The sequence below is a fragment of the Myotis davidii genome, unplaced genomic scaffold (assembly GCF_000327345.1).
Source record: "Myotis davidii unplaced genomic scaffold, ASM32734v1 scaffold616, whole genome shotgun sequence".
Lineage (NCBI taxonomy): Eukaryota > Metazoa > Chordata > Mammalia > Chiroptera > Vespertilionidae > Myotis > Myotis davidii.
This window is the reverse complement of record NW_006291965.1, coordinates 38,066-60,568: the sequence shown is the minus strand read 5'-3', so window position 1 is coordinate 60,568 and position 22,503 is coordinate 38,066. Positions and strand designations below refer to the sequence as shown.

The 22,503-nt window shown below is 37.6% G+C and overlaps 1 protein-coding gene and 1 long non-coding RNA gene across 2 annotated transcripts in view; both read right to left on the bottom strand.

The window, feature by feature from the left end:
* Positions 1-6: 6 nt before the first annotated feature.
* Positions 7-7,866, bottom strand: LOC107183318. The gene is made up of 3 exons (XR_001514099.1): positions 7,805-7,866; positions 5,208-5,282; positions 7-159 (listed from the first exon to the last, which is right to left on the bottom strand). It is a non-coding gene; the product is annotated as an uncharacterized LOC107183318 (long non-coding RNA).
* Positions 7,867-10,274: 2,408 nt separating this feature from the next.
* The window catches only part of ALDH1A1 (aldehyde dehydrogenase 1 family member A1), a 33,844-nt gene continuing 21,615 nt past the window's right edge, over positions 10,275-22,503 (bottom strand). The window contains exons 3-10 of the mRNA XM_015564995.1: positions 22,096-22,236; positions 19,890-20,019; positions 18,040-18,101; positions 16,513-16,641; positions 14,930-15,043; positions 14,199-14,301; positions 13,417-13,601; positions 10,275-10,559 (exon numbers count right to left, since the gene is read on the bottom strand). Of these exons, the coding sequence (XP_015420481.1) occupies positions 10,290-10,559; positions 13,417-13,601; positions 14,199-14,301; positions 14,930-15,043; positions 16,513-16,641; positions 18,040-18,101; positions 19,890-20,019; positions 22,096-22,236 (1,134 nt within the window). The 3' untranslated portion in view covers positions 10,275-10,289. The remainder of the gene's footprint in view (positions 10,560-13,416; positions 13,602-14,198; positions 14,302-14,929; positions 15,044-16,512; positions 16,642-18,039; positions 18,102-19,889; positions 20,020-22,095; positions 22,237-22,503) is intronic.

The following is a 22,503-nucleotide window of genomic DNA, read 5'->3' as shown; positions in this document are numbered from 1 at the left end:
TTGTATTTAAAACCCACCATAATATATTAGTGATAGCATGAGATGCTTAGCCATTGAGGATTCTTCTGTCTTTCCATGTAGTTTCTTTATGAGTTCTTCTGAGAAATTTTCATTGTGACTGTCTTAACCTCTGTGTATTCATGGAGACCGTATTCTCCCCTAGAGAGAGTGGGGCGGGGGGGGAAACCCAGAGAATTTAGCACAGCACTACAAAATGCAACGGTCCCTGATTTGGTTCCTGCTTATCTGGCTGGGAACAATGGAAGATATTTTCTGTGTACAGAAGCATTTCAAATAGCAGCTAGCCAACCATAAGATATCTGCTCTTACATAAATCTCCTTGGGGAGAAACTTTCAAACAATTTTTTTTGCATTTTTAATGAGCATGCATACTCAGTTGATTTTCACAGAAATTGTCAATTTTTGACATTGTTCTACTTAACCATAAAAGAGCTCACCACACATACACACACACCAATTCTAGGTTAGGTTAAAATAAATAAGACACAGCACAAGAGGAGATATAGTAATATACAGGGTGGTGGAACAGAAGTGGGTTTACAGTTGTTCCTATGGAAAATAATAAATACTAAACTGTTTCATGTACTCACAACTGTAAACCTACTCTTGCCTCACCCTGCATAATCCATTTGAATAGTACAGAAAGATTAGTAAATTCATGTGATTGGCCCAGATGAGGGGGTTAAAAATGACCATGATTCCAGCTTCATTCTAACATGCTCTATTAGAGAGGGCTTGAAACAAAGTATTTTCTGGCTGTAGTTTTAATAATATCTTTTGATTCTTGATAGGTCAAAATAAAAATAATATCTGACCTATTGTTAGAGGTTTTCCTTTTTTTATTTCTCTATTTTGTTTTTATGAAGGGGAGAGGGTTCATTGGCCTAAATTCAGACCTTTTGGAGTTTTTGTGGTTGCTGGGTTTTCCTAGTCATCTAGCCCCGCCCATGTTTTTTTTTTTTTCTTTTTCTCTTAAATACAACCTAAATGATCAGGAATTAACCTGAGTCAATCAATTGGGACCTGGTATGTTATCAGGTTTATCAAGACCTTCTACCAGTTTTCAAAACTATGATTCGTCTTTTGTTAAATAGATGACTAAAAAGATTAGGCGGTTATTCTCTGTATAGTGTTGATCAGAGCATTAAGTTACATGCACTTACAAGAACTCTTAAAATCATATCATAATGCACAGGTAGGCGTACAGAGGAAAAAGATCTTGATCCATTTCCACCCCTCCCTTCTAGCGATGTAGGCAGGTATGTAGAAGGCATCTTTTTCTCCTGGGTAACCTAATCCTCTTACACTGATTATTTTCTTGGGCCATTAGGCTTCAGAAAATGCCGTCTAAAAGCTTCAGTGAGCATGCTCTTCAAAGTAATTAAAGGGTTTAGCCTCAGTTGTCTGAAACCCATTAAAGGATAGTATTTTATCACACAAAGTTAGAGAAATTAATCCGTGATTTTTGCCAATAGCCTTTCCATTGTGTTTTGGGTTACAGGACACTCGAAACTGTCAGGATAGTATTGTGGTTATTGTCGTACTCAGGTTGAAGTAACTCCTGCTCCTTAATATATCTCTGCATATATATGTCTATGACATAACACAAAAACGCCTCTTTACTTAATCTTACTCGTCAGTGGGTGACTAGTTCTGTGCTTCTGAAAGCTTCAATATACCAATAACCTGGGACCTGACTGAATGCTGGTCTGTTTCAGTAGGTCTGGAGAGAGGCCTGAGACTCTGCATTTCCAATAGACTTTCCGGTAATACCCATGTTTCTTCTCCAGGACCTACACTCTAGTCCAGTGGTTCTCAACTTTGGCTGCACTTTAGAATCACCTGGGAATCTTGTTAAAATCCTGATTTCTGGGCTTCATCCTCCAGAAATTCTGTTTCTTTGTTACTAATCAGGCCCAGAAATCAGGATTTTAACAAGATTCCCAGGTGATTCTAATGTGCAGCCGAGGTCGAGAACCCCTGCTCTAGTCCCACGCTGCATCTGTTTTTCAGTCTGGACCCAGAAATGAGCCAGATCCTAATCAAGTAAGGAGGAAATGTTTGCTGAGCTGACTTAGCAACTATAATCAAGCAAAACAAAATTCATGTGAGCTCTCTCTATAAGCTCAGTAGTTTATAAAATTCTCATGCTCCCCTTTTCCAAAAGGGACAGGAGGAAAGACATCTCTTGTGAGGTGCTGAGAGCCAATCAAATTTGAATGGCAGTTAACTCTCAACTTAGGTTAACCTAAGTAACAATGCGTGCAATTACACAAAGAGGGGAATTTCTGTCAGTCAATGAGTTCCAGTGCCAGCACCATGATCTAGAGTCCAATGAAGGTTCAGGCACTCAGCATCACCACCACATGGGGGTCCACATACCACTAGTTTTAGGTCTGTGAGGACTCTGTTCCCAACTGATGAATTCTGCCTTTCAATCGTTGAGGATAAATTATAATTGAACTCTTGGGAGTTGTTTGAAGTGATCGCTTCAATAATTCTCTTTGATCAGCTTGTAGAAAATGGCTTGTTTATTAAGGTTGCCAAATTTGGTTTCAGGTGGACATTAATGGCGGCATCCTCAGCTAGAATTTTTGTAGTATTTACCATAAACCTTTTTCCTTTGTATTTTAAAGAAGAAAATTATCTATGCCAACATTCCAGATTTTCAGGAAATTACTGAGGGTTGGTTCCTGTTTTTTCATCCCTTTCTTTCTCAATTTCCTTATGGCTTGACCAAATTGTGTTAAACAAATTGACATGTCCTTCAGAATAATCTAACCTTTGCTATAGCTTTTTGTACAAAAGTAATTAGTTTTTCCAAGAGACTTACTAATAATGGTATTATAAAGAGGTAGGGAAGGCAGGCTCCATTTGCTGAGTCCCCACTTTGTGAGAGTATCAATGCTAGGGCATGAACATGCAGTAGGACAGTAGGTCATTTTGCTCTCACACTCATCTTAACAGGAATGTTACCATCTCCACATTAAACAGGAGAAAACAGAGGCTCAAAAGTTGTACAACTTGGAGCAGGCTTCAAGGCTAGCAAACAGTGGAGTTGGAATTCAAATGTAAGTTGGTTAATCTAAAATTATGTTTCCTGTACTGTGCCATGCACTTTTTTACAGGTTGACCTTTTGCCACTCTCTACCCCTCAACAGCATTCTGAAGATGTCCACAGCTTTTCACTGCCCCACTAATAAGATGGAATCAAATTCTCTTGAATTCAAAACTTCTTAATTCATATCCTGTTTAACTCTGGACTCATTCTTCCCAACTCCATAAATCCCACCGGCCAACCAGCACAGCCCCTCAACATGCCACACGTAACATTCTGTTCAGAACTGCCTTTCCTCCACTTACTGAGTTTCTACACTTGTTTCATCCCCTCGATCAAGTCCTATCTTTTCTGAGATCTTCTCTTATTCTATCAACTACCATTAAGTTTTTATCTACTGAATTTCTACTAGTTACAACCATAGAATCTGAAACATGTAAAGAAGCTCACAGACCTATTTTCTTCTCCCACTCCTATCCCACCACAAATTCTGTCCTTGGACAGATTAAAGTTGTGTTAGATGCCAGAAATGTTATACCCTGGTGGTGCCCCAATGTTCTGTCCTTCAGTAATACTGTGCTCTGCACTTCACTGCTTTACCTCCCTTAGGTATGGACTCCCAATCTAACACAATTCATTCTATAGCATATGTAGGCTATTTTGCACTATATATCTTGTTACACATGCCTCCTGCCACCACATTTACATGAAGGATGGGACATGGTATCATGTTTCTGGGGCTCCCTGGTTCTTGTATACATACAAGTACTTAATTAATGTATATTGAGAAGAAGGTGAATAATTTTATCATTTCCTTCTTTCACCAGCTCTCCAAAGATAGTTGGTTATTTGTAATGTTGTTGACTTATTTAAGGGAGAAAGTACATGCATTCCTGACCTTTAGAAACTGAGACTCACTTTTACTTGTTATTTATAAAATGGGCAGCTTTACTATCTTTGATGCCATAAGATTTGTATATGATATGTCGTTTATCTTGAAGACTTTTAAAATTTATTGCTAAATATAAAAAAGTTTTAAGAAATGAAGTGGTTAAATTGCTTGAACAAAATTAAGCAAACATATTGCCATCATTTTCTATGTGTACATTTTAAAAGTCTATATGTTGTTTAAAAAGCCATTGAAGGTTTCTAAATGCATTTTTATATATATTCTCAATTTAATCATGACTATAAAACATGTTTTCCTTTGCCCATGTTGCTAAGTGGTTAGAGCACCAGCCTGCACACTGTAGGGTCACTGGTTCGATTTCTGGCCAAGGGCATGCACCTGGGTTGCAAGTTCAATTCCTGGCCCTACACAGGGTGAGTGTGGGAGGCAACAACCAATATGTCTCTCTCACATCCATGTTTCTCCTTTCTCTCCCTCCCACTCTCTTTATAAAAAAACAAAACAAAATCCAATGGGTAAAATATCCTTACTCCTTGGGTGAGGATTAAGAACAAAAATCTTTATTCAGATTTCCTTTTCAGTTTAGATTTTAGTACCAAGAAAAACTCATTCAGGTAATTTAAAATTTTGGAGTCCACATTAAGTTCAATATTGAAAAAAAAATTAAAAAACATTTTTAGAAGGGGAAGAAAGGTGAGGGAGAGATAGAAACATTGGACTGCTGCCTCTTGCAGGCCCCCTACTGGGGATTGAGCCTGCAACCCAGGCACGTGCCCTGATCAGGAATTGAACCTGTGACCTCTTGGTGCATGGGTTGACATTCAACCACTAGGCCACACCGGCTGGGCTGAAAATTTTTTTAGATAAAGGCACCTAATCTACTTAAGAGGTATTTTCAAATAATTATAATGTTCTTATTTTTGCACACTTCTTACAATCACCAATTGGTAGTTTCTAGCTTCTTTCTGGGAATGTTTTCAATAACCAAAGTTAGAAAAGTCCTACTATTTATAGGGGACCTAAGTTCTATTTCCCTTCTGCCATTACCTTTTTGTACTTACTGGGTAAACCCAGCATTTAAAAAGCTATTTGGCAGTATGAACAGAGGAAAGAACAGAGGCAAGTTTTAATTTAAGTAGTGACTATAGATTAATTCCTTGAGAGTGACAACTATTTTTATCAAGATAAGTATTTATCTTAGTAGAAGGTTATTCTTACAGTTCTCGTCCATTTCCAGACATCTTGAATCCACCAAAGGGACACTGGGCAGACACCATGCTATAGCAATTCACCCTGGAAAGAAAGAAAAAAGTATATTATAGATCATAATGAACTAATGAAATAACCCCTAGATCTGGAATTTTAGAAATTCAGCGAGTTCTTTAAGAATTCCATTGATTTCCATATATTCATTGCAATAAGTATAAGTCAGCAATTTTCATCTCATGGCATACATAAATTATTAAAATTCTATGACACACCAAAACACACAGGTATAATTTGCTCACACTGGATGGTTGTTGTGTTGGCTGTTGTCATTTTTTATTTATTTTTACAATCTAAGGGAAAAGAGGTAAGTGCCTCAGACTAAATAGTTAGGTATTCCATGTCTTAAAAATTCCTGTGGCACACTGGTTGAAAATCGCTGGTATATGTATATATACAACATAGAAACATACATAAGGGTACAACTCAGATGTGGATGGCCATTTGGGTAGGATATATGTTCCTCAGAAGTTGTAGTTTGAATTAGAATAGCTTGTATGCCATAGGACAAAGGCTTGCTAGAGACTGGAGTTTGTTGGCTGGGTTACTGCTGACACTCAATTAGCTTATAATTCTCATGAGTTATGTGCTTAACAGACTAGAGTCAATTTTCTTTTGCAATTACAGTATGTATCATGTTACTCAGTTTACTTTTTTTCATTAATTGGTTCAATAACTGCTTAAACTGAGGCTTTGGCAGGAGTTGGATTTCATTATTAACTGTTTACTCCTTGCCATATTTTGGAACAAATATAATTACAAAAACATGAGTGATTAGAACTAAAGAAAAAATTACGATAAAAGATCAAGAAAAGGGGGAATGTAGTTATGCAGGACATGAACAAATTGTTTAGCTTTGAATTTCCTGGCGGTCAAAGTGAACAGTAAAATTTAATTATCGACATGACTCTCATTAAACATAAGAGGAAAACAATATTATTTAAAGGAGGAACAATGTTCTTTTAAAACACTTTTCCTCTCTTTATGCCATTATGATAGGTAAACAATAGTGTACTTCTAGATAAATTATATTATGCTTGGGAGAGTTTGGTTATTAATTGATCCTGAGATAATACTTAGACATTTTCTCAGTTACAGCATTTGCTATCCATTTTCCAGAGTTCCATATTTTCGGTGGACCACAGAGTTCTTATCCAGCCTCTCTTCCTGGAAGATAGTTCTTTAAATAAACTTACACTTTCAAAAGACAACTTGTCTCAGCTTTGTTTAATGATTCTTTCAAATGCAAAATTGAATCATTAATTTGAAATTATGAGTAAAATCCCCAAAACTCTGGAATTCACTAATTATCTGGAAAACACCACGCAGTGACTATTTCTGGGACAATGCCAGAACATCATTGTGTTTTAAGAAATACAATAATAAGAATCTAGTCGCCTCTGTCTTAATAGTAAAGAAATTTCTGACTGGGGATTCCCATGCCACTGGGTGGAATGATGTCATAATTGTGTGATTCCAAAAGTCAAAAACCTAAAACCTTGCCTTTTTTTAAAAGCACTGGAAATGAAACTATGTTAGTGCTAGTAAACAGAGAATAGAGAAAGTATAAGTTCAAAGTGATCAGCCTTGCCAATTGATTCTCTTTTTAAGATTCCTTCTTGGTATAATGGGAGGTGCTCTGCCCACACACTCTGGTTTTGGCTCTCAGAACCTGAGGAACAGTGGGAAAGTTATCTAGCTTCTCTAAGCATGTTTTCTTTTCCCCTCTGTAAAAAGGGCATGGTTATATTTAACAGGGTTGTTCCAAGGTGTAAGATGATGTATAGAATTGTACTTTATATGGTGCTTGATACATAGGAAGTCTTTAGTAAATGGAGATAATAAAATTCATCATTGCTGTTGTATGTGAGTAAGTTAATAAATGTATCATGGGATAATTCTACATTAGTCACCGGCCATACTGATGATTTAATTTTATTAAGAGTCTCTGAAAGACAGCACCGCATTATAGAAAGAATCAGGCTTTTGAGCAGTGGTCCTCTATCCCGGTTACACACGAGAATCATGAAATCTTTGAAAAGTACTCCTTAAATAAAAGAGCTATGCCCAGACTCAGTCACAGAGAGTGACATAATCAGTAGGTTTAATGCACACTCTCCTCACCACAAATCAGTGTATGTATGTTGAATGCTCCTCAGGCGACTCTAAAGTACAGCCAAGGTAGAGAACCACTGCTGTAGAGTTTGAAATAAGTCTGAGTTTCAGCTGTCATTCATTGTGTGATCTTGGTAAGCTTTCGTTTTTTCCACTGGTAAATTTAACATACTTAAGCAGCTGTAATGTAAAACAAGATAATGAATATAAAGAAAGCAGTGCAGTGCCTAGCATCCATACTTGGGGCAAGCAATTTCAGGAGGCTGGAAGGAGTTAAAGAAAATATCCTTCCAAAATCGTAGAGGGTGTGTGAGTGTGTTTTGTTTTTGGTAACAACTGTTTTCCAGCAGGCCATGCGATTCCAAATGAAAAGGATAGAGAAACCTATTCATGTAGTTATCATTGAAAAGCCAGTATTTATAGGTCTGACTTACCACACTGTTCCGGCCTGCAGAGCAGAGGAGACTGTTATGGCTTTATCAAGGTGGTAAAGATTGTGTTATGTTCTCTTTGGAACAAGATGGGACACAAATAAGGCATAATTCGTTTTCTAGAATTGGAATTACTCTTTCAAGAACTTAATGATTATGCATGAAATCATTAACTACAGAGTTGCTTTTCTATTTCGGAACGTTTTAAATTTTCTCCCTAGTTTTCCTCATCTCCCAAGTAACTACATAAACAGCAAACCAAGAAAGCAATGTTTGTTCTACTGGATACATGACTAGGCAATGATTGATGATAATGTTTTAAATATCAGTTTACCATCAATTGAAATATCAACTATTATATTGGTCTTAGACATTTTCATAATCAATCAAGTTAGGTGAAACAACATGAATTTTTGTTCAGATTCTACACGTCAGCCAAGTCTTATTCAACTCACATACCGAACAGAATGATTCATTACTGCCAGAGCTTAAATCCTTATTCACTCCGTACTAACCAAAGCATGAATTCATTGCCAATGATTATAATCACAACACAGGAAACAAATTCACAATTTGCTCATTCTAGCCTGAACACTTTCACTTTTGCTGAACTCTAGTTAGTGCAGCCCAAACTCAACTCATTCTGTATCTTACCTCCTGGTAGGAGAAAAACAACTGGGGTTTCTCTTAAAAAGTAAACTCCTATATTATTGTTCCATAACACATATATTAAAAGTAAAGAGGGTTCCTTTGAGTGTTGCCAGAATTTTCTGGGAAATGTCAACTAGAGAAGACAAAAATCGGAAAGGATAGTTTTCTGATGTTCATCTCCTCTAAGTGTAGGAGGGGGAAGCTACCATTCAGTAGAGGCTGAGTATAAATCTGAAGGTTATAAATCTAAGGATATTGGCCTGTGAACCAGCTACTGTAATAGATGTATTAATATATTACATAATTTTAATTGAACACAGCATCTGGCCCCAGGCTCCTACTTTATATATATAGATTTCAGAGAGGAAGGGAGAGGGAAAGGTAGAAACATCAATAATGAGAATCATTGATTGTCTGCCTCCTAAGGATTAGGGATCTAGCCCACAACCAGGCATATGTCCTAACTGGGAATTAAACCGCGACCTCCTGGATCATAGGTCAACGCTCAACCACTGAGCCACCACGGCCTGGCCAGGCTCCTACTTTGAAGTAACACACAAGCTGTTCTACCATGAATATTGTAGGAACACAATACATGCTTGAAGTTTTTTTTCTAATAAGACAAATATTTGAAATCAGCAAATGCAAGTTATAATTCAGTGGAGGGCTGAACTGATGTGGAGAAAAGAAGTTGTTTGATTATCCATATGCATTTGTTTTTTTGTGTTTTTTCCCCCTCCTATTTATTTCCTGTTTGCAGATCGGAAATGATTCTGCACTTTCCCCCTAATTTGATGACATTTTGAGAAAGAAAATAACCCGCTTAGATTCTCTGTCATTTCATAAACTTGAAATAAACATTTGTTGAATGAACAGAATATGAAAAAAATACAGAGAAACTGGACCACTCATATATGGCTAATGGGAATGTGAAATCTCTCAGCCACTCTAGAAAACAGTTGGGAAGTTTCTTAAACTGCATTTAACATATGACTCAGCTATTGTACTCCTGGGCATTTATACCGGAGAAATGAAGACTCATGTTCACACAAAAACCTATACACCAATGTTTATAGCAATGTTTCCCAAACTGGAAACAACCCAAAAGTTCTTCAATGGGCGAGCAGTTAAACAAACTGTGGTACATCATATTATGGAATACTACTCAGCAATAAAAAGGAAACACTATTCTTACATGTAACACCTAGATGAATCTATATAGAGAGAATTGTGTTGAGTGAAAAAAAGTGAATCCCGAAAGGTTACATGAAGTATGATTTCACTTGTTTGACATTCTTATGATGACAAAATTATAGAAATAGGGAATAATTTTGTGGTGAAGAGAAAGCCAAGGTTGGGTCGAAGGGACATGGATTAGGCTATTAAATGGAAGCATGAAGGTGTCATGTGGTGAAATGTGGTTCTGTGTCTTAATTGTTTCAATGTCAACATACTTGCTGTGATACTATAGTCTTGCAAGATGTTACCATTGAAGGAAACTGGATAAAGAGTAGAGGGACTTTTCTGTATTCCTCCTTACTACAGCACCTAAATCTACAGTTATCTCAAAATAAAAAGCTTAAGTAAAAAACTGCATATAATTTATCCTTTCCCATTATTTTCAAATATTTTCTTTCCAAAGGAGAAAAAGCAATATTAAAGAGGGACAATTTTCTTTTCCATTACTTTAAGCCTGTGAAGGAAGCATCTAGAAATTGTTAAGCATTCTGATCTGTATTTGGCTGGATATTGTTGGCCTACCCAATACATTCCTTACTATTTTTAGTCTTGATCACAACTTTAAACCTTTATCAATAACAGAAATAAAAAGTAACATTTACTGAGAAAGGTGTTCAAAGAGAGAATTTTCAAGGGACACTGTGTACACACCCGCAGACAAAATGTGGCAATAGAGGGAACAGAGCAGAATGAAGCCATTTACCTCCTCCTTGGCAATGCGCATCTCATCGGTGACATTAGAGAAGACCGTGGGCTGGATGAAGTAGCCTTTGTTCCCCCAGGGGCCTCCACCACATTCCAGCTTGGCCCCTTCCTTCTTCCCACTCTCGATGAGGTCAAGTATTTTTTCATATTGTTCCTTATCAATCTATTTGAAAAATACCACATGAAAAGGAAAAGAAATTTAACAACTTGTAGAGAAAATAATTGCGAGGCCTGTTACGGAGGGCTTCAGAATGCTTTAAGTCAAATAATCAACACAGCGGACAGAGGCTCAGATTCATTCTTTGGGTATATTTTATTTTCATATGACTTTTGAAGACTTTTTTGATGACATTTCCATGTATCTTGAAGATAGAGATTTGTATTTAGTATTTTTTTTTTTACAGTTGTCTAAGAAAAGCCTGTTGGCACTGCAAACACATGACTCATTTTTTCACGCTCAAAGAAATGCCTGTTAATAATGAAACACACTGGAAACTAGAGTCCTAACTGAAATAGAAAAAGTGTTAGTAAGAAAAAAGAACTCCGGTACTGGGTTGAATTAGATATAGCAGTTGGAAAGAAGATGCTACGGGACTTTAGGAGGACTCCTGGACCCCTGTCTGTTTCTCATCATGTCTGGACATCCCTCATAGCTGGGTCCATGCTGGCCACGGCCTGGCCATCCTTCCCGGTTCAGGTCCCCTGGGGTAAATAGTAGGTCTGGTTTTAATTTCTGGCCTATTCTGATTGTTGCCATCCCACTTCATTAACTGGGCCACATCTAAACATGCAACAAAAACTACAGAACTTTAATAATGGTTTGTTAAATAATATTTTTATAAGCAGAAAAATGAATGCAGAGTTTTGTCTGGGAACACCCAGAGCACACACCTCCCCTCCACGCACCAGAATGGTGCCACCTGTTGCCTCAGTTCCTACGTTGGGACATTGAGGGGTTGGGTGACTCCTGGACGCCAAACCACTGGTGAAGACTGTTTTGTCTCAGGTGTGGCTGAGGTTTTAAAGGGAAATCTTCAGAGATCGAGGGGTTAAGGTGAGTTACCAGGTTAACTTGTCTTTTCTCACTACTTAAAAAAAAAAGTTGTTCTTTATTTTCTTCTCTGACTCTGAAATCTCCCCCATCTTCCAAGGCCCAATAAAAGGTTTTATAAAGTTCTAACTGCACACAACTCAGCAACCATAGCCAATTAGATTAAATGCTATTTGGAAAGTGGAAACCATTTTCTAAGATTGGCACAACATTCCGTACAATGTTGCTCAATGCTCCTCAGTGCACACTATTTAATGGAATATTCCAAAAACAAAATGTTTCTTCATTTCCATCAGATAAATGAAGCTGTAGTATTGATTTAATAAGAGGTAATATTTAAATTACTGTATAATATTTAATACAACCAGACAAAGAGGTGAGGTTAGGTAGCTCTGCCTGGCAAAGATATTCTGTCAATAAATAGTCAAAGATCCATGCACTTCCTACAAAATTCTCTGGCCTATACATTAATCTGACTATACCTCCAAAAATTATTTTTTTAATCTCATGATGTATCTTTGGTGACAATGCAATCCCTGCTTATGCACTGGCATATAGAAGCTAAAGAATTATTTGTTAGAAAACTTACATGGTCACTAACTTCTAAAATTACAGGAATTCATATTTAATGTCTCGTTCCAGACAATGTGGTCAGACAACCAGCACTACGTTATAGCAAAATGTGACTCCAAAATAAATACAAAGCATAAAGGGATAACACTCAGCCACTTATTACCTTATTTGCCAGCTATTTTCGAGCTTTTATGTCTGAATGTTTGGCATTGCCTAACTCCTAAGATTTTCCTCCTAGGATATCTTGCATGAGCAGGAAACTACAAGACAGCCTTTTAACGTATCTCAGCTCTAAACTTTATGAGGTCGAGTAGCATAACCTGTTTCTTTTGGCATTGCCAGGTACCTATCCCAGGCTTTTGCTGATAACTTGTGGTTAATCAGATTTATCTTTGGCTTAGTGAATAAGTCAATAATAGTGTCCGTCCCCCCCCAAATCAAGTGTGGAACAGCATATATGAATATTGTGGAAGAATAGAGCCTCTGAGCCTAATGTGTAGTCTCTAGAGCAGGATTTCTCAACAGTGGCCCTATTGACCTTTGGGCCAGAAGAATCTTTGATGTGGGGCTCTCCTGTGCACTGTAAGGTGTTAAGTAACATCTCTGGCTTCTACCCACTAGATGACAGTAGAACCACTCCTTGCCCCCAGTTGTGACAACTGGAAATATCTCAAACAATACCAGTTGTCTCTTTGGTGGGGAAGGGGGTGAAATTCTCTGCTCTAGATCAAGATCCCAAAGGGTAGGAGTAAGTTTAGAACCAAAGGTCCAGGAGCTTCCATAACAAAGAACTGGGCAAGGAAGAGGGAAGGGTCACCTTTGGATAAGAGAAAGAGTTAAAGAAAGAGACACTCTTATTGGTGATGGTTCCAGGAAGACAGAAGAAAAAGGGGACCCTAGAGGAATAATCGGTTTTTAACTAAGATGAGAAGTTTGCTACAAACCCAGGAACTCCAGACTTTTCAGGACATGTGTCACCATTAGAGCAACTGAAAGCATTGGAGAGAATTTAGGACTGTGCTGGGTGCCTCTCCCTGTGGGATGGAAGCTGAGACAAAGGACTGATTCTGAGGAAGAACTAAGTGATATCATTGTTTAAGAACTTCCAAGTGGACAGGAAACTGTATATAGAAATCAAGAAGCATGAAGATTGAAGAAAACATGAAATTTATATAATTTGTTATTTTCCCTCACATCTTTAATTCCCAACATGACTGTTAAACTCTTAGATGTAAAAATTGTTGGGAGTTAGATTAATTGTCTTTTAAATCATGCTGTTATAATATTGTCACCTAGGAAGATACTACATATCTGGGAAGTGATGCTATTCAATAAAAACTAGGCTTAAAGAGGACACTTATAGTGTCCCCTGAAAAGGCTATTCCTTCATACTCACCTGAGGGCCTTGACTGACTCCTGGGGTCAGAGGATTTCCAAGAACATACTTTTTAGCTCGCTCAACACTCCTTCGAACAAACTCATCATAAATTGACTCTTCCACAAAAAGCCGGGATGCAGCTATACAACATTGGCCCTGGTGGTAGAATAACCCACGGTGTGCAAATTCAACGGCATTGTCCACTGCAAAGAAGACACTCATGTTAAAAAAAGAGATCTTTTCTAAAGATGATATATTTTTATACACACTTCTCAAAGGCAATAGGGTGTTACAGAAATACCATGAGTCATGTAGTCAGATATTGATTCAATATATTCCACCTCTAATCAGCCAGGTGACAAATTAACCTTTCTAATCCTTTCTGCTTCTGAAATGATGGCAACCAATAGTAGAATCTGAATAAATGTGGTTGTTGACCTTAGTTCCATATGTCTGAGGGTCTCTCTCTCTTCTTAATGTGATGTTAATATTTAAATGTACGGAATTTAAAAACTATGTTGTGGCTCCTAAGTGTAAAACCATTCGTTCATCCAGAGTTCAGCTGGGAGAATAGTAATCTATCCCAAACCAGCAACAAAGAGTGTCTCTGTTAGACTTACCTAGAGTTATCACAGTAGGACAAGTTAAGAGATTTCTGAAGAGTAATTCTGGACTCTGATTAAGGCCTTACACTTTGACGTTAGAAGCAAACCCCTCTGTAAACGTCAAGGTCACTGGATGACATTACCAGACACCAGGAAGGACGGAGAGGGAAAAGTTCACAAGTGGCTTCTACTCACAGTCTGCGTCAGCAAACACAATGCAAGGGCTCTTTCCACCGAGCTCCAGGGTCACCCTCTTCAGATTGCTTTTCCCTGCAGCTTCTTTGATCATCTTGCCAACCTGAAACGGAGCGTTACAAAAGAGGAGGCTCACACTGCTCTCGTGAAGGCAGGCTTATTTAGCATTTTACTTTAATCTGGTTTGGGCCCTTGTTCATTAACCTTCTAGAAGGCCCACCTGGAGCCAGAGAGGCAGAAAAGTTAGGCTGGGCCAGCAACAACCTCCAGGGAAGCTGAGCTGCTGGCCTTTCAGAATGTCCATGGAAGAGAGAGCCCCAAATAAGGAGCTAAGGGTGAGGCTCTGCTGCTTAAGGTTTATAATCGGCAGGGTAAAATTACATTTATTCATACAAATCACTGAAGCCTAATTTATATTTTCTATCATAAACTGGACCTAACCAAATGCCGAGGTCTAACAACTGGTCATATTTCTCATCAGGGAAAGGAATGAGCACACGGAAAGCAGCTCACTTCACTCCTTCTGAGTTGGTAATAGGTATTTCGTTTCATCTCAACCACATCTGCTTATGTTCTATAAACATGCTTGAAGGTTAGAATAAGGAACAAATCATTAAAAAGGAACTTTTGTTTTAAGGAAATGTCAGCTTAAAAACAGTAACATAAAACACACTTCTGACAGCTGGAATATGCAGACCGTCTTAACGACTGGCCTAAGGAAATGATGTTACCTCCGTTGATCCAGTGAAGGCCACTTTGTCTACGTCCATGTGAGAAGAAATGGCAGCCCCTGCAGTTGGCCCATAACCAGGGACAATATTCACAACTCCAGGAGGAAAGCCTGCCTAAAAGATGCGAAGTAAAACAGTTATGACAGAAATGAGAAGAACATGGGATCGAAGCTGCCACTCTGTGTTAACTTTATGAGCTTCCATAGCAAACAAGATCCACTTAAGTGGTTTCACTATTATCATCACTATTGTTATTTCATTTGTTAGCCCACTAAAGTAACCTCAAGGGCCGGTTGCATTGTTGAGGGAACATTTCTTCTCAGGGTAAGTCCATGTTTCACTTTTATAGATCATTGCTCCAGTGATGGCTGTCTCAAATTGCATAATAGCAATACAAAAGGATAATCTGTATAGAAGTGTCTGGTAAATTACTCACATAGAAGGAAAGCAAAAATAAGCAGCTAAAGGGATCCCACATTTTAGTTTCTACCTGTTGATTGTTCAGGGCATAACAACTGGGTTACAAATTCCCATTGGCATTATGTGATCAGTACAATGTTAGATAAGAGCTATCGTCCATTCATGATTAAGGTTCACAGATTGATTTTATTCCTAGTTAAATAATTACCAGGTAGAAAACAGTGTTGCAACCGACATGTGCACATTAAAATTTCATGTTATTTATATCACAATGCCTCGTTTTCTTTAAATTTTATTTTTCAATTACAGTTTACATTCAGTATTATTTTTGATTAGTTTCAAGTGTGCGGCATAATGGTTAGGTAATCACATACATTACAAAGTGATCCCCCCCATATTTCAAGTGCCCACAGCACCATACCGTTATTGCAATATTATTGGCTATATTCCCTATGCTGTGCTGTACATCCCTGAGTCTGTTTTTTCAATTACTAATCTGTATTTCTTAATCCCTTCACCTTTTTTTCACCCAGTTCCTCAACCCTCCATCTGCTTTCTCTTTTCACTTTTTAAAATTTGAAGTGAAGAGTCTTTTTAAAATATGGGTTCAGTATTCCTAAATTTATGTTTCTAGTGACCAAGAAGGTACATCTAGAGGAAGCCACAATAGAAAAGAGAATGTCAACAGATCCCCTTGTGAGTAGATGTGTTTAAAAATAATGTGGTTCAACACGACAAGCAAGCGTATTGGCACAGAGGCCTCCAACCTTCAGATGAACTATTCAGACAATCTGCAGAAACTCCAGACCATTAATGGCAGTTATAAACCAACATCCATTTCAACATTCTAATGAAAATTGTACCAATTTTAATATAAATTTTTCATTCATGAGAGTTGGGATAACAAACAAAAAAGTGATCATGAGACAACTATTTCACATGAAGCCTCTGAGTCTGGCTCCCTGGCTCCCTGGCTCCCTGTGGGCAGAGGTTCATTTTGGTTGGCTGCCCGCGGAGCTGCCAGCCGGCTGCCATGCTAAATGCATCTGAACTGGACAGGAGCCATTGGCAAGCAATGCAGTTTACAGTAGCAGCAAATGAGGTCTTCCTATTGCAAGGCAGGGCTCCTGAGTCTCGTGCATATTTTGATTTAGGAAACTTACCTCTTTTATTAAAGATGCCACGTGAAGAGCAGTGAGAGGAGTTTGCTCTGCCGGTTTGACAACCACTGTGTTTCCGCAGCTGAGGGCAGGCCCGATTTTCCAAATGAACATAACCAACGGGAAATTCCACTAGAAGGCAATAGGAAGCAATAGAGTCTTTGAATTGCTGAAAGTCACAGTCGCTAATCTGACTTCTACATTATACACTTCCTGTAGATGTTAAATAATAATTGTAGTAGGTTTGTTTAATCAGGAGTATTCTAAGTAAATTATTTGCTAAAAGCAACTCATAAATGCTAAGAAGGTTGGGAAGAAACTGGACACAGAAGAGGAGCAAGAGGGGCCCCCAGCATATCAAGTGCTGTTATCCTGAGCTTTTTCTACCAGGAAAAAAACAAAACCACCGCATGGTTTGGAAATCAAGCATTACTATTAAACATACAATAAGTTATATGTAAGTGTTTCAAAATGTGATTATGCCTCTTGCTGTATGCAGATCATCTATTATAACTATTTACCCAGTAACATTAATTAGTAGCATTTATTTCTAAGACAAATATCTTGTTCAAGGCAAATAAGTCTAGGGTCTGAAGGCTGAGAGCTTGGTTCACATCTTAGCTCAACCACCAATCGGCCATGTGAATTCAGACGAGTTGCCTGCTCCCTCAGCATGAGTTCATCACCTGTACATGTTGATGCACATCTTCTCTATCTCAGAAAGCTGTCCTGGAGATTCATGAAGTAGGTGGGCCAAGTACTTAACACACTTGGTTCATCACAGGCGGGCAGTAAATATTAGCTATTATTTGCATTTGAGATTGTGTTGTGTTATGGATTTCATTGGAATTTTTGAACTAAGAAGAAATTTCATTCAAAATGTTGATACGTATACATTTCAATCTCATTGAAGAAGATAAGTCATTGCTACTTCCTCCTCTAGGAACTTTGGGACATTTTACCATCGTTTTATTTGGCCTTTTTAAAATATGACAGTTAAAATGCAATCTAATTAGATAGTTTCCTATTTGTGGGGCTAAAAGAAAATCTTCATAATTCTGCTTTAAAATACTACCTTCTCTATCAGGAATATAAAATATCAAAGCTTCTTATGTAAAGTGAGGCTATATTCCATACAGTGCTCCAACAGTTTCTTCCATTTTAACTTAAAAAATGTACTCAGGATTTGAAAAGAGTATATAATGCTGCTTTTTAAAAACAAAGTCTCAAGAAGAGTATATAATATAGCATTTTAAAAACAAACCATTGAGTAAAAGGTCATTGTTGATGCTGTAATATTGAAACACTCTCAAGAGATATGCAGGATATAGATAGATTTCTGGATTATGTAATTCATTTCCAAGGAACTCAGTCACAGGGAGACACAAGTTCAACAGTTACTACATTTGTCACACATTTGGCAAACATCTAAGCATCCATTTGTGCTGGAGAACGCCTCATTCCCAAATGAAATACAATTAGAATTCATTTTCTTTTTAAGATTGAAAATTAAATAGGAGACCAACTTACAGGAATGATTTGGCCACACACACCAATAGGCTCATGTCTTGTATAAGTAAAAAAGTCTCCATCTAGAAAATAAAACACATTATCATTTATATATAATGTGACTGACATCCATGAAATGGTAATTTGGGGCTGATGTGGGAGGAAGGTACAGACAGCAATAATAAAACAAGATATCTCCAACTATTTGCAAGATAAAAATTTGAGCTTTCAAATTGCAATTTTTAAAATTAAATCTTTATTACTGAAAGCATTACACCCCCATTGACCCCTTCTAGCCCACCCCCACTGTCTGCCCCAGGCCTTCACCCCCCTATTATCTGTGTCCATGGGTTATGCATACATGCATACAAGTTCTTTGATCTCTTCCCACCCCTGCCTTCCCTGAGGTTCCACAGTCTGTTCTATGCTTCAATGTCTCTGGATCTATTTTTCCAGCAGCTTATTTTGTACATTAGATTTCACATTTGAGTCTTACATAGCAATTTGAGATGAGAGAAACCATAAAACTGAACTAGGCCAAAGCCAAAATGCAAAATTGGAAAAGATCTGAAAGATATTTCATTCTCTATCTCACCATACAGGAGGGCTGTTTTCTAAAGCATCCTTATTCTCCAAGTTTCCTTTCTTTCATGAGAAAGGAAGTAAAAGGCGTGTGACTAAGTAAAGAACTATTAAAGTTCTGTTTCTGGAAGCTCTAAGTTCTACCAGTAATGATGGAAAATTTTTTAAATAATATAATTTAAACAATAGTAAAATTGAAAAGTAGCAGAATTAAAAAAAATTCTTCTTAAGAGCAATAAATCTTTCATACTGGCATGTTCTAAAATGTTTTGTTTTGTTTTTGCCTACCAAACAATAAAAGCAAACTCTCTTAATCCATGAAAAAAAATGTCCAAAGTACATTTCAATCTGGACTTGACTTCTTCATATGCCTCAGAGTTTGATGTGGTTGTCCTGAGGTTACATTGTGCTGTGTGTTCTCTGGCCCAGTTCCCACAAAAACTCCCTGGCTCTCATAGCAAGAAGGCTCCTTATCAAAATCTATTGGTAACTTTAACTGACTCCTCCCATTTTGTCAAAGGGTTAAGTAAGAGTTTCTAAAATAGCCACATTTCTTGGTATCACCAGGCTCTCGCTCTCCCCTTTTAACTTCCTGGCTCTCACTTCTAACCTGCTGGATGCTCTAATTACATTGGAAATGCCCATCAGGGCCAGTCCTGGAGAGCGCTCTATTTCTATAGTCAGTAAGTTTATATGAATCAAATTCTACCCATAATGTCTTCTAAAATGATGCTTTTTAAATATTCCTATCCCATCATGTGCATACTCTACTAAGATACTAACACACAAAATATTCAGTCATACAAATTCTTAAATCAGGCTATAAAAACAGTCCCACGTGTGAACTGGTTTAAGTAATCTGATGTAGCTAAACTGAGACCAGGAACAGACGATCATAAAGTGACTCACACATGATATGCAAAGTGGCTTAAATAATTACAATTTAGAAAGGGTACAAGTGCCTCTAGGAATAAAACCTGCATAAATAATTTCCGTGGCCCTCTGAAAAGTTTGGCCCCCTTAGAAAGAAAATTGCCTTAAGTCAGTAATTCAAGCATAATAATGTTCTCACTTTAATATTTTCTAAAACATCTGTAGTGTTATCTTCTGCACGGATTATGCTGAAACAATTTTAAAAGCCAAATGATGAATTGTAGCCGAACTTCCAGGTTCAGAACTGCATTGTCTCAAAGTCGGGAAGACAATAAATTTGCCTTATTTGGTTGACATCTTTAAAGGGGGTGTTTGGAATTATTCAGCTCTACAGAAATCGCCTCAGAGCTACTTACCAATAGGTATTGTGCGGCCCTGGATCTTGTCAGCCCACCCTGCACAGTAGCGTAATGTCTTTATGCAGCCTCCTAAATCCATCAGATATGCATTGGAAAATAGTTTTCCACCATTCATGGCCTCCATTGTCTGGAAAAAATAAAAAAGATCAAACCTCAAATCTAGACTTCTGTAAATTTTTAGATTAAAAATATATAGTTAATATTTTGAATAATGATGCGCTAGTAAATTCTGGAAATAGCAGTCATCTTGTTTAACCTCCTTAAAAAGGAGACTGGAAAGGGAGTTAAAATGACTTGCTTTGATTTGCTTAAGGCCACATAGCAAGATCTAGATAGAAAGGTTAATAAGATTCTGGTTTCTAAACCCTCGTGCTCCTTCTATCCCATTCCCAATGTCCTCCAACTCACCAACTTGCTAGGAAGTGGTCACAATTTGATACATGCACAACCAGTCTCCTTAGACAGTTCAGGGTTCCAACAAGATTTCACTTGTATAATACAAATGCGGCTGGCAATTTTGTGTCAGTGGCTATTAATAATGCTGCAATAATTATTTTTAATTTTTGAATTCCATCTGGATAGAAGCAATCACTTCACACAAAGTTAACAGGCCCCTGGATCTTTCATCAATGAGTTTCTTCAGCAGAATTTTAAATTGTGAAACTCCCAGTTTTGCCACTATTATCATAATTATTGTGTGTGTGTGTTTTTTAAATGTTTTTGTTGATTTTCAGAGAGAGAAAGGGAGAGGGAAAGAAAGGTAGAAACATCAATGATGAGAGAGAATCATCGATCGACTGCCTCCTGCACGCCCCACCTTGGGGATCGAGCTCACAACCCGGGCATGTGCCCTGACTAAGAATTGAACCGTGACCTCCTGGTTCATAGGTCAACGTTCAACCACTGATCCACACTGGCCGGGCTCCTAATTACTGTTTTAATGGTCAGACTGCAAAGTTCAACATTTTCTAGTCTAGTGTCCTAGCATTATCAGATGACCTCTCTCCTCTTTTCCTCCCTTCCTTTGGAATTTAATGCTCTCTGGAGCAGGAAAGTACATGAGATAAGCTATTAAAGCGTTTCTTCATATATAATCTGTCTCTGCCTTATATTGCACACCATCTCAAAATTTAATTACACATAACTTTTGTATGCCTATTCTATTTTTCCACTGAGGATCTTATGATGAGGAAAACAGTCAACTCTCTATAAACCACATATCAGATAAATAAGAGAAGCCAATTTTGGCAAATTCTTTCTTCCTACAGGACATTTTGATTAATGTAGTTTTATTCTATATAACTTCTAATTGCATAATTATATATCTTTTGAATCTTTGAGTAATAAATGGTGTTTTGAGGAACTATAATTGCTAATGTTGACTTTTTAAACAAATGTAGGCCTCTTTGTTACTGTCAGTTAATAGTCTAAAAGTAATAAATATTTACTCTGGAACCTGATCTTATATTGGTTTGCGTTAAATTGGCTTCACTGTAACACCCAATTGAGAAGAAAATAAGGAAGTAATCTCCCCCATCCATTTTATGTGCTTACTCATCTAACTGTTAAAATGTTTTTTAAAAGGTAGTATACATAAAATCATAATTTTTATAAACACATGAATAATTGGATTTTTTCTTTATTCCTCACCTTTTCACCTGTATAAAACACACAATTTAATCAATACCATTGTAAGCACGTTCATTTCAGGAAGGGAAAAAGGAGTCATTTATTAAGTGTCTTGGAGGGCTAGATTAAGGAAAATAAGATTTAGAAATATTTTAGGCACCTTTAAAAAACTCTATAAGATTTTCTACTCAAAGAGGACAGTGGTCAAATAAGTTAGAGAAATCCAGTATATTTATCCAGGATATCCACACTACATGGTACCTTGTTAATCACTCAGAAATTCCAGAGTGAAGGAAAGAAATTTATTTAATTTGGTTTAACTTGGGGTTTGCCAAAGTTTAGACTGTAGAATCTTCTCTTGGAGTAGAAGTTAACATCATCCAGAACTGGAGTACAGATTTCCATCTAAAAACAAACTCAATGGTAACATTCCTATATGAGAGCTGGTAGATAAAGTCTCTTTGTTTTCTTTGTAGAGAGCGTGTAGTGATCACCAAAATCAAAACAACTTGCAATCCAAACAATGGATGCTTTCTAGAGGTCTCACTAGCTGCCTGGTTTGGTGACTACTCACAGCCAGCAGCAGACGATCTCTTTCAATTAAATCCGCCAACTTGTACAGTAGCCGTCCTCTGTCCGAAGCATCCATAGTACGCCAGGGAGAGCCAATCTGAAAAGCCTGTCGTGCAGCCTTCACTGCTTTGTTAACATCCTCCTGCAAGTCAAAGGCAATTCAATTCAGTAGGTTAAACATATTAGCAAATCTGGTGGCAATCTACACTAATAAAAGATAAACATGCAAATTGACCTTACCTTCACTATGCCTTAAGCCACGCCCACCAGCCAATCAGAGCGACTATATGCAAATTAACCTAACCAAGATGGCAGCCGGCAGCCACAGAGCTGGAGCAAGCAGGAGGCTTGGTTGCTCCAGTGATGGAGGAAGCCAAGCTTCCTGGCCAGCTCTGAGCTCCACTGAAGA